The sequence below is a fragment of the Hibiscus syriacus genome, unplaced genomic scaffold (genome assembly GCF_006381635.1).
Source record: "Hibiscus syriacus cultivar Baekdansim isolate YM2019G1 unplaced genomic scaffold, ASM638163v2 tig00111388_pilon, whole genome shotgun sequence".
NCBI classification, from domain to species: Eukaryota; Viridiplantae; Streptophyta; class Magnoliopsida; order Malvales; family Malvaceae; genus Hibiscus; species Hibiscus syriacus.
Genome location: NW_024063076.1, coordinates 189,221 through 201,578, shown reverse-complemented (window position 1 = coordinate 201,578; position 12,358 = coordinate 189,221). Strand labels below are relative to the sequence as shown.

Below are 12,358 nucleotides of genomic sequence, written 5' to 3'. Positions count from 1 at the left end.
AAAATGAATAAACATTATTAACTGTTGTTAAAAAATAATAATTAATGAATAATAATTCGTTTGATCCCACAATTGTAATAAAAAAATTATTTTAAATTTTTTTATATTTTTAAACAATTAATTTTAAAAGATAATAAATTTTTTAAATTATAAAATATTTCTTATCATCATCATCATTTTATAAAATAAATACTAGTTATAAAATTTTTATAAAATTATTTATATTTTAAATTACTTATGCTCAAAGTTTTTTTATATTAGTTTATACGTATTGTGTAATTTCATGCAAAAATTAAAATTTATCGAGTTATAAAACCATTTGTAAAAGAATATTTAAAGATTTTAATATATAATTTTTTTCACACACACATAATAAATAAAAATTAATTTATATTTTTACACAAAAATCACCCTAATAAAAATATTTACATATTAAATTTATTTTAAAAATATTTACAAAATTAACATTTAATTTTTACATAGAGACATAATACGCGATGTATGGACCGTGAATTGCAACACACGTACGCGGTGTATGGGTCATGATTTTCTACAAAAAAAAAAGATAAATGATCAAAAAATATATCTGAAATTGTATCATAAAAGTAATATGTGACTTTTGGGAAAAATCGCCGAATATCACCCTGTTTGTTGACTCCTAGATTTTTGTCTTCCTTTTAAACCTTCCATGTCTTCCCTCCATCGTTTTTAAAACTGGATCGGTTAACGAACCGGTCATGTTATCGATTCACTAGTTTAATCAATTGAATCGGTTTGATCGGTTAGAAGAATCGAACGATGTGAAAATTATTTAAAAAATTAAATAAAAATATCAAAAATATTTAATAAAAAATAATTTTTTATATTACAAATCATATTTAAAGCAATTTATAATATATATATATATATATATATATATATATATATATATATATATATATATATATATATATATATATATATAAAGTTAAAAGTTCCCTCTAATTCTCTCTCTCTCTTTCCTTTGTTATTGCCCCTTTCTATTTTAAATGAATTCCCTCAATTCCTAAAAGCTTCCCCCATTTACTTTTCCTCTTCATCTCCATGAGCCCAGAACCAAGCTCAACATAATCCCTCCTTTTGTCGCCTTCTCTCCGCCATGGTAACCACCACCATCCCTCAACCCCCAAACACCCAAATCCAAAGCGTTCTCATTGTCGGTAACTACTGCCACGATGTCCTTCTCCAAGGGGGCGCCTTCGTCGCCGAAACCCTCGGCGGAGCCGCCACTTTCATCTCCAACGTCTTTAGCGCTCTCTTCGTTTCTTTCCATCTAACATCGAAAGTCGGCTTCGATTTTAGATACCCGGTTAATCACGACCCCATCGTGATCCCCACCTCTAAAACCACCGTTTTCCACGCCTATTTCGATCAGGGCCATTCCGAGAATGCTCATCAAGATCGGGTCTTGAAACGGGTCGAGGTTTGCGATCCGATTAATTCGTCTGATCTGCCCGACAAAAGGTTCGTTTTCGGAATGGCGGTTGGGGTCGGCGGGGAGATATTGCCCGCAACGCTGGAAAAGATGGTTGCAATATGCGACGCCGTCTTCGTCGATGTTTAAGCTTTGATTCGTACTTTTGACATAAACGACGGGACGGTAAAGCTTGTGGGGTTAAAAGAGAGTGAGTTTTACCATTTATTACCGCGGGTAGAGTTTTTGAAGGCGTCATCGGAGGAGGCGCTCTTTATGGACGTTGATGAAGTGAAGCAAATGTGTTGTGTGGTGGTAACGCATGGGAAAGATGGGTGTGAAGTTCATCGGAAAGATGGGGTAGTGAAAATTGAGCCTTTTGTGGCTAACCAGATTGATCCGACCGGCGCTGGAGACAGCTTTTTGGGTGGGTTTGTGGGCGGATTGGTCCATGGTTTGGTTGTTCCCGATGCTGCTCTGATGGGTAACCTTTTTGGTTCACGTACTGTTGGTCAAATTGGCCTCTCTAAGTTCGACTCGAGATTGTTACAGGTTTGTTGCTTCATATTTTCGGGGTATTTTGGTGTTACATTCATTTCATGAATATGAAATTGTTTCTGCTGACATTTAGGTACTATTTCATTGGATTTGTTCTTTTCCCCCCCCCCCCTCTCAAAATGTGCAGTTTCAGTGATTTGATAGTGAAATTTATTGTGTTATTGTTGGCAAATGGTAATTTTTTTTTACAATATTGATGCTGGTTGCATGCAATGGAACAATTTGAAATGTCCATTGATTGAAAGTGTCATTTTGTGTAGCACAAGTACATGCATGGCAATATTCTTCAAGCAGAGTGAATTATGTGGATCTCTGTGTTGGAAGTTGGGTTAAATGTCTAGAATGTCCATTGTATGTAGAGTCGAATCGATGTAAACTGGAAAGGTGGACCATATGATAGTCATGCTGCTTCTCTTTTATGTAATATCTGCAATTGGAATCCAAGTGCATGATTTCTTCCCATAGTTAAAAATATAGGAACCTTATTTTTGTCTATAGTATATGTTCAGTCGACTGTAATGCGTCATAAGTTGTATATTACTGTTATGTATACGCTTTCGAAACTGAAATTTGCAACTTTCGTAGCTCTATCCTGGAGGAACTGGATAGTATAACTGTTAAATAAATCATTTTTAGGGAACTCTGGTTAGTTTTTGTGTGTATGTTTTTCGACGGATACAACTACTTTGCGTATTTCTCTCCCTTTGCTCTATGATGATTTGTTGATTCAAGATTTTCTGAAATGGCACTGCTAAATTGCTTTCCTAAATAGTTGCTGTGAATTTGTCTTCGTTGAATTATTTATAAAGTGTAAAAGTATTGCTCTATCTTCCCCGTTGTGTCTTAAATGAAGACGTTAGGTTGTTTTTATTATCCCGAGCCAGGCTCTATTTATGCATCGACATTCATGTTAAGACATTACTCTCGAGTCTCGACCGGCATGAGAGGCTTCTTCTAGAAAGTCTTACTCTTGAAACAGAACACATCTGCTTCCTATTTTTTTTGTTCTTTCTATCATGGCTTCTTGGGGAACTTGTAATGTGCTATAGTTGTATAGCATTTGGCTCCTTCAAATGATCACACAATAACTGTCTTCTTTAGGGTTACAGAGTGAAAACCATGCACTTGAGACTCCATAAAACCTGGCGAATGCTTCTTTCATGAAGTGGTGTGTTACTAATCAACTTTTTTTTTTTTTGTCTCTTTGACATTTCAGAGAATTAAGGATGAAGTGCAAAGAAGGAAGCTGCACAGTACAAGCTGGTTTGAGAGCGGAGATGATGATTCGATGAGTTTTACAAAGCCAGGCGGGCATGAAGAATTCCATGGTTCCCTTCCATCGAGTAAATTAGGTTTAACATGCTCTGTTCCAGGGAGCGTAGAGCAGGTTACCAGGGCCCCATGTAACGGGCAGCAGCAGTTGTTAGTAGTTTCTGTTAATGATAACCGATTTAAGCATTAGCGGGAGCATTTCCCCTTTGTGGTGTATTAATCATCAAATAAGTTGGGGGCGAGTGAAGAGCCTTTAAATGAGAAGCGGGTAAATACATGTAGCAACAATGCTTGCATGTTAATGTATATTTTAGAAAAAAGCTGCAGTTTCATTTAATTTAATTAATGGTTGAATTTGCGATTTTATTATTATTAACTAGTAATCAAAATTGTTTTCAAGTCTTTATTTGGAGGTTTGACTTAACCAAAATCACCCGTAATCTTAATGTCATCTTACCTGTCACCCTGGCGAATTGGTTGTAATTGTTTTTATTAATTTAAAATCTTACAAATGATTAAAGATTTTTAATCAATTAACAATGAAGGTATAAATATTTTACAGTTTTTAGTGTTCGAATCTGGGACTTAAATTTGAGACTTTTAGAATATTATTTAGTTCTTGCAATGACAACTTATTGAAAAATTTAGACTAATTAATATATTATCTAAAATTAAATATAATAAGTAATAACTTAATTCTATATATTAAATCAAGTAATAGAAAAAGATGATATATGCATTTGAAAGAAAATTCTAAAATGCATGTCATTCATTATAATTCACCATTAATTTACAAATAGTCATTATGTCAAAATTTTCTTTTTGAACATTAAACTTTTAAAAGTTACATAATGAATATTAAATTTTAACTTTGTTACAAAAATGGGCACAAAACCATTAAAAATATCTCATTTGACCCTTCAGTTATAACTAAAATTTAATTTTACTCTTAATTTTAATTGAAATAATTTTTATTAGGTTCATTGAATTGAAAATGAAAATAGTTATAGATAAAATAAAAATCATCTTTTAATTTTATATTATAAATATTAAATTTATACCATATAAATTAAAAATTATTTGATATGATACTATAATATTATGGATGCATGATTTTTAAATTACATTTAAATTTGTTAAATAAAAGTTAAATGTTTAAATCAAATCATTAATAAAAAATAATTTTATTATTTGATAATATAAATTTTCGGACATCAAAGATTAAAAAAATTATTTTAAAAATACGAAAAATATTAAATAAATAATTAGTTATAAAATGATTTTTTAATAAAAAATTAATTTCATTGTTTGATTACTGAACTTTTTGAAAAAAAATAATTTTAAATTTATTTTCATATATTTTTTAACAAATTATAAAATTTTTATTTTTTTAGAATTATTACTTAAAATCTTTGAAAAATATTAAAATAATTATTTATTTTTAAGAGGTTAAATAAGATATTTCTCATTAATTTAGTGATTGTTATTTTTTTTTTTGACAAAGTTTAATCTCTATTTTGTATCTTTTAAAAATTCAATGCCAAATAAAATCCAATTTAAAAATTTTGTGACTATTTTTAAATTTTATCATATTTTATATTAGTGATGCATTTTAATATATGTTATTAGTAGTGCATTTTGATGGATGTCACTCATGGTAAACTCACCCCGCATTTGAATATATATTTTTAACATTATTTTTCATATATACATAAACATTATTACCTTTGTCTCTAAAATTTTTCTTTATTAACTTTTTAAAAGTTAAAATTTTGAAACTTTGATTATAATTATTTTAAAAATTTTTAAAAATTATATTTTATATAATATATATTTTAAAACTACTAGATTGAAAGTTTTTAAAATATATTTTTTATATTTTTATTAATAATAAAGTTTAAATAATAAAAAATTAAAGTTAAAAAATGACTAAAAATAGTTAATAATGAACATTTTAAGTAGGACGGAAGAATTATTTATAGAGCGCTTTTTCATACGCATATTAGGGGCGAAATCAGACAACAAATAATGTAAATGAAATAATCAATTGACAAAATAAAACATCTTTAAATATATTTTTAGGATTTATAATGTTTATTATAACATTTCAAAACTCATCGCTCTCACATAATGAGTTTCAAATTATATAGTAAATAATCATAAATCCCAAAATAAATTTTCACCAACGATATATTTTAAATTTTTTTAACGCTATGGTTATTTTGCGATAATTTTGCCATATTTTGGGTATAGCCAAAATATGTAGACTCGGTTATGGATAAAGACGCAGCTTTCTTCCAATTTGGCAAGTTTTCATGAATCCCAAGAGGCCGTTTCCACAAGTCCTAAACAACAGCTTATATGTTCAACGTGTCATAAAGCAAGTGAAAGATGTGATTTTCATCAGCTAAACAAAGTCTGCTTTAAAACTCTCCCTAAAAACTCCCAAAGATCTTAAATAAAAAGTTCCATCTCCAAGGATTTATCAAGGACTTAACTGGGAATAAAGAAAGACTCAAACTTTGATATTTATAGAGGGATTTCACCACTATCAGCAATCACAACTTTGCTCTTGGGTGTCCCACTCTGCTTGCCTTCGGCTTCGATTTTGTAGACCACATCCATACCGGACAGCACCTTTCCGAACACGACATGTCTGCCATCCAACCTGTACATGGTACTCATTGATTAGGAACAATGTAAAACTTAGAAACATATAAACATATTAACTGTTTGCGACTGTCAAATTGTAAATTACCAGCTCGTTGTCACAGTTGTAACGAAGAATTGTGACCCATTTGTGTCAGGACCTGCATTTGCCATTGACAGAAACCCTATATTTCCACAAAAAGAAGAGAAGGAAAACAAGGTTCATGATTGTCATAAAATTTCAGTCTTTTCCTTTATGCATAGCACTTGATATAGTGACATATTGGCTCTCACCAGGTCCAGTGTGCTTCAGCTTGAAATTCTCATCGGCAAATTTCTCACCATAGATTGATTCTCCACCTCTTCCATCACCAAGTGTAAAATCACCACCTTGAATCATGAAGTTTGGAATAATCCGGTGAAACACACTTCCTTTGTAGTGAAGAGGCTTCCCACTCTTTCCAACACCCTTTTCCCCTGTAATGGAAACGGCTCTACATTAAACAATTGTTGCTAGTGGTTTTTCCTAGTCCTACAGCCGTTACATCTTTAAGGTAACTAAGGTTGATCAAAGAGATAACTCATACCTGTGCAGAGTGCTCGGAAATTTTCTGCATATAAGAAAGTTTAAGCCGATCAGAAAAATAACTGCTAAGATAATTGTAGACTAAATCCGTTAATTTAGCCATAACAACATCATACCTGCTGTTTTTGGAACTGCCTTTCCGAAGAGTCCCATAACAACTCGACCTATGAACAATAGTTCAGTAATCTTTTAGCAGTCTAAATCGAAAGCACAAGCAGCTATAATGCAAAGCAACATATAATTTCTATACGGAAATCCATATGGAATGATTAGTTTGCAGTTCTCTCCCAATATCAAACTAAATCAGCATTCCTTCTCAAGATAAGTTGCTTCTTAAGCGAAAAACCCTTCTTCGAAGAAACATTTAGACATACACCATTGGCAATTCATGACACATCTTAAGGGATAGCATTTAAGCTTTTATCACAACAGATCCAATGGGATTAATCCATAAGTAAGAGAAGTGAAGCATACCAGCAGGTTTTCCGGCAATTTCAACATCAAAGTAAACTTTGTGAGTAACTTCTTTCAGATCTTCCTTGGACTTTTTTGCCTGAAAATTCCAAGAAAAAAACACAACAAATAATGAAATTCACTAATCATATCAGATTATCGTCAAATTCATCTATCTAATTGTAAGCAAACCACAGCATCAGTCTTAAGCTCAATAAACTGTGCGAATCAAATAAAAAAAATCATCGAACAATCAGTCAAGAAAAACAAAGAAACCCAGAAGACCTTAACAAAACATAAAGCGATTTTCACATTTTATTCACAGACCAAGACGAAAAAAAAAATCAAAACCCAGAACTAAAAAAGGGAAAACCATGAATAAAAGGGTGGACCTGAGTAAGAGCTAGAGATCCAAGAAGGACCAAAGTGCAAAGCAAGGTGAGAGGCAGCAATCGTGATCTATCCATCTCTTTGAGTATTTTGTTTTTCAATTATCTACGGAATGCGATGAACTGAAGCGAGAAAAAAAACAAAAGAACTATATACTGGGCAGGACGTCACAGGCATACTGATCAGCCAATAACCGTTCGCCGCGTCCTTTAATGGTTGATCTGTTTGATTGTCATTGGTTCTAGGGTTGTTTTGGTTTTGAAAAAAAAACTATTAAATAAACTCCTCTAATTATTTATCTATTAAATATACTGGGTAGGACGTCACAGGCATACTGATCAGCCAATAAGCGTCCGCCGCGTATTTTAATGATTGATCTGTTTGATTGTCATTGGTTCTAGGGTTGTTTTTGTTTTGAAAAAAAGAAACTATTAAACAAACTCCTCTAATTATATGTTATCTGCAGTTCCACCAATAAAAGTTATCCCACTCATCCTTTTTCCCTTCATATTATATTTTTTAAGAATGATTTTTTACTTTTTTTTTCATGTAAATATAAAAGTGAGTGATTACTGGAAAGTTATTTACACGTGGATTAGTGACATGGTAAAAAAGTTTGAGATTATTAATGGAGATTATAGACTATATGATAATAAAAGTTTGTCACACCCTAAATTAGGGATAAAATTTTGTGAATTTTATTTTTGGGATTAAATTAAAAATTCAATAAAATTTGGGGATCCAACTTAAAATTTTAAATATGATAGGGATAAATTTATGAATTATGAAAGACTAGAAGACCTACGATATAATGTTATCATTTTTTTATATTGGGTTTAAAATACCCAAAATTAAAAACCTTAGTTTTTCTCTCTCTCCAATTTTTTTTGGGCATTTCTTCTCTAAGAATATTTCAATGTCGTTTTATCGTTGATCGTTACTTCGTTTAGTGCATCGCCCATATCGTTGGATTCCTTGTGTCGTTATGAGTTCATCAGTTTCCACTTTGTCACCAACATCACCGGCGTGTGAAGGGGTGAAGGAAAAATAAGTTCTTCGACATTACCAAATTAAGTTCTCCGTTATTCATTGTTGTGAACCGAACTAGGTAAGTGTCTTAAAACGCTTAAAAATATTTTTATAAAATTTTTCGTAATTTTTTAGAATTAAGAAGACCCCGCACGCAGCTCCAAGCACCGTCGCTGATCGTGGGGCTTGTCATCGCCCTAGTGGGCTTCTAGAAGTAGGTCAACCTGACCCACTACCCAATTCGTACCCGTATTCGACCCGAACCGTATACCTGTATAGCCCAAACACAATCGAATCGGTCCAACCCAAACCTGCCCAATCGAGCCGAGACGAGCTGAGTCATTGACTGTTGACCGGCGTTAACTTTGACCATTAACCGACATTGATTTTTTTCAAAAACCTTCTTCTAGATTTTTTTCGACGTCCTGAGTTTGATTTTGCAGTTCGTTTTTCCAAACTCTAACCCTAAAACCCTGAATCGAGCTTGTTAAACAAAAAATACTTAGTATTTTTAGCATTTCTGCAAAGTTATTTGGGATTTGATTATGGAATTAATCTGAAATTATATTTTTATGAATGTACTCGTGATTCCCTTGACCGAGGGTTGACTAGGTCTGACGCTTTTTTGTCCAGTAGATTTGTACGACTCACGTTCTTCGAGAGCTACTTATAGGTTTCTATAAATAGTTGAATTAAAGGTTATTATTTATTCTGCTAGGATATTTATTCAGTTATTCTGATTCATAGGATCTAGCACTGTCGCTGACCGTGATAGGCAGACCCAAGAGTAGGCTACATTATCTGATTTCTCTGAACAATACATGTGTTTCCCTATTGGTGTTATAATACTTGTAACACCCTAAACCCGAATAGACCTAAGGTGCCACATTGGGATACCGAGGCAACCCTTGGTTTTCAAAACATGTTTATTTTCTTTTCAAATATATTGAATTGTATCAATAATAAACATAAATAACAGTTATAAAACATTTTATAAACTAAAGCTCCATGACACATAATTTAAATCAAAATAATAAAACCATGTCTCATAAATCTGAATACATAAGTAAGGTCCCATGAATACATATGCCCACTAAGCTACGGTATAGTACTCTAAAGGAGATCTAGAAGTCCTACTGCGACGGTGCTCCACGAACTGCTCAGCTACTGACATGCCAACGAAAAACATCTGAAGGTTGAGCTTACAAAGCCTAACAATATAATAGCTAATCTAAAGCAGCATTATGAGTTCCATAAACGTAAACATGCTAAAGACACGATACTAAGCAGTAGGTACATGCATGGTCTAAATCAAGTACTACCTATTTAGGCTTAATTGTTCTATCACTGAGTAAGAGTCTCACACTCCCCTTAATCCTCTATTAAGGGCCTCGCCATGAGTACACTATTAGAGGGTCTCTAACCCTAAAGACTATAATTGATATACATTATCTAAATGCGGTATTGACACTCATGTGCATTATCCGAATGCCATACTGACTTCACTATGCATTATCTGAATGCCATACAAACTAATATATGGTTTCACATAGCCATCAAATACTAGCTAACAGAGGGAGCCCGGTGTCACATAGCATCGATGCAATTCCTACTAGTTGCTGAATAATCTCCTGGTCTTCACATAGTCATCAGGTAGATCATTGAGGGGGGAACCATGCCATCACATAGCAATTGGTAACTCTAATTTTACAAAGAATTAACTCAGTCTCACACAGCCGTCAAGCCAAACTTTGAGGATATTTGTCGTACTGGACTGATACAACTATACATGCATACCTAAGGCCTAAAGGCCATACAACACTAACATTGCTAACCCACTCCTTACAAGTGTTCAGGCCTCGCGTTCTGGTTAGCCCTTGAAGTGCTTCGCGCACTAACAACACCTCACTAGGGAAACTAAGTAACCTGGTTATACCGTAACATAGCTGGTCTCACTAAAGTGATATCATCCTTTCACTAGCTGCTACCTCGCTTGTTCTCTTATCTAGAACGTTATGTAAGGGTTTATTAGTCTGTTGCTACTGTTAATTCATTAAGTTTCTATATTCTGATCGTTTGTTATTTAGGATGATTAGTCATTCAATCTCTAAAGAAATCTCTACGTGTTACTTGATTTTATGATAATTTATGTGATTGTTGTTCATGTCTTTAGTGTTGGCTAGTCTGTTATCTAATCAAGTTCATTACTGGGTAATGATTCTCTAATTGCTTTTATTATGCTTCCCTAAATTCACTCTCTAATTGGAGGGACAAGTGCACATTCACAATTCGTTGACATTCTTGTTGTACACGACTCCGTTACTTCGAATTCTGACTAATCTATCATATTGCTTGTCGGTATATCCCATGTTACGATCCTTAATCCTTAGATACTCATTACGTGTTCGATTGATAATACTTCGGTGCATTATACCTCCCATGGTTACTCTGATTGTAACTCGCTCCTATGAGTTTCTCTAGGGCCTCTTCGACCATTTATGTCCCCTACGGACTAAGTTTTATCATCACAGACCATTCTTAGCTCTTATGAACCTTAACTGGGTTGAATCTGATCATCCAAAATGGGTAGTATCGATACTCTACTTGTAGTATCGATACCCCTATGAGTATCTATACCAAAAATAACTTTGAAGTCCTGAAAAATAGCCAGTATCGATACCAGACACCCTTAGTATCAATACTGTAAGGGCAATATCGATATCTCCCCATCAATATCGATATTCCCTTGCTGAAATCCCTAATTTTAGCCCTAATTCATCTAGTATTGTTACTGTTCATCCCATTATCGATACTCGAACCCATAAATGGTTTTTATAGGCTCGAAAATCATCTAAAAATCACTCTAAAGGCCATAGTTTGGTTCTTAAACATGTTTTAAAGTTGTAGGATGTTATTTAGGGTCTTATGGTAGCATAAAAGCATATTCTTTACAACTAAAATGTCCTTTGATCATAAAATTATGTATAAACCCTAAAATGCTTATTTTTCACAAAGCATAGCAATTTCTCATATTTATGAAAGTCTTAACACTCCAAAGATTAAAAATACACTACCTTGATGTTTGAATCCTGAAATTGAGCTCCTTGCTTAGCCACACTCTTCTCCTTGGTGATTTGGATGGAAACCCCCATTTTTCTTTAGCTAGGAATAAATCAAGGCTTTGATTCTTTAAAACTATGTTGCAAGGGGGATTAAGAACAAAAATGAAACAAGAAAAAAAGGTTCAAAACCTTACCTTGGAACCATGGATACTTAGAGAAGATGAAGGAAGAAGAAATGAAGAGAAGAGAAATATAATGAGATATAAAACCCTCGTCTTTGCAAAATGAGGAAATTGTACAATTAGTCATTCCTTGTTTTTCTACAATTTTAAATCCCTTTTTAAGCCTTATTGGGCCCAAATCCAAACCTAATTAAGCCTAACAACTTTACTTATGAATTTCACGAGGTCCACTTACCTCTCGGGTAAACCTGAAACCACTAGCCCGAAATTTAGGGTGTTATAATATTGTTTTGAACTATCTGTCTAAACTATTTTAAAATTCTATTTATATTAAATACTCTAATTGCATGATATCTGATTTACCGTATACTTTTTACATGATCTCTGGTTATTGTATTTCTGTACTGATTCTGGAAAATGTCATAATCTCATGTTTTAAAGTATTAAATTATCATTTTCACTCAAACACATGCATATTTACTGTCATTGGGGGTATGATTTGAGGAAGTATCTCAGGCTTAGTCTATGACTTGTAAGACCTTACCGCATGCTCCTCTGCTTTGTGCATAGGGTAAGTCCTTACCGCATACCTTTATGCTATCAATATAAGGTCCTTACCGGGTTTACATGTGGGGTGTATGGTTTAGGAGAATCTACACATTCTGGTGATTGGATGGGGTAGTGTTCATGTTTTCAAAACCTATTTTACAAATAAACTTTTATC

General features: G+C 33.0%; 3 protein-coding genes across 3 annotated transcripts; 2 read left to right on the top strand and 1 right to left on the bottom strand.

Moving 5' to 3' along the window:
* Positions 1-1,010: 1,010 nt before the first annotated feature.
* On the top strand, positions 1,011-3,547 carry LOC120160023 (inositol 3-kinase-like). The gene is made up of 2 exons (XM_039170494.1): positions 1,011-2,005; positions 3,228-3,547. Exons 1-2 carry the CDS (start codon positions 1,730-1,732, stop codon positions 3,471-3,473), a joined length of 522 nt encoding a protein of 173 aa, XP_039026425.1. The 5' UTR covers positions 1,011-1,729; the 3' UTR covers positions 3,474-3,547.
* LOC120159952 (inositol 3-kinase-like) lies at positions 1,139-1,603 on the top strand. The gene has a single exon (XM_039170439.1). It carries the CDS (start codon positions 1,139-1,141, stop codon positions 1,601-1,603), a length of 465 nt encoding a protein of 154 aa, XP_039026370.1.
* A 2,096-nt stretch (positions 3,548-5,643) lies between the features above and the next one.
* On the bottom strand, positions 5,644-7,503 carry LOC120159995 (peptidyl-prolyl cis-trans isomerase CYP19-4-like). Its single transcript, XM_039170467.1, has 7 exons — positions 7,364-7,503; positions 6,993-7,071; positions 6,635-6,682; positions 6,520-6,543; positions 6,227-6,409; positions 6,042-6,117; positions 5,644-5,951 (listed from the first exon to the last, which is right to left on the bottom strand). Exons 1-7 carry the CDS (start codon positions 7,436-7,438, stop codon positions 5,813-5,815), a joined length of 624 nt encoding a protein of 207 aa, XP_039026398.1. The 5' UTR covers positions 7,439-7,503; the 3' UTR covers positions 5,644-5,812.
* Between the last annotated feature and the right edge of the window lie 4,855 nt (positions 7,504-12,358).

Excerpts from the sequence above, each read along its gene's own strand:
- LOC120159952 (XM_039170439.1), top strand. The coding sequence starts at position 1,139 with ATGGTAACCACCACCATCCCTCAACCCCCAAACACCCAAATCCAAAGC.
- LOC120160023 (XM_039170494.1), top strand. The coding sequence starts at position 1,730 with ATGGACGTTGATGAAGTGAAGCAAATGTGTTGTGTGGTGGTAACGCAT. Across the intron at positions 2,006-3,227 it reads TCGACTCGAGATTGTTACAG|AGAATTAAGGATGAAGTGCA; the intron begins GTTTGTTGCTTC and ends TTGACATTTCAG.
- LOC120159995 (XM_039170467.1), bottom strand. The coding sequence starts at position 7,438 with ATGGATAGATCACGATTGCTGCCTCTCACCTTGCTTTGCACTTTGGTC. Across the intron at positions 6,410-6,519 it reads TTTCCGAGCACTCTGCACAG|GGGAAAAGGGTGTTGGAAAG; the intron begins GTATGAGTTATC and ends TTTCCATTACAG. Across the intron at positions 5,952-6,041 it reads ACAACTGTGACAACGAGCTG|GTTGGATGGCAGACATGTCG; the intron begins GTAATTTACAAT and ends TACCATGTACAG.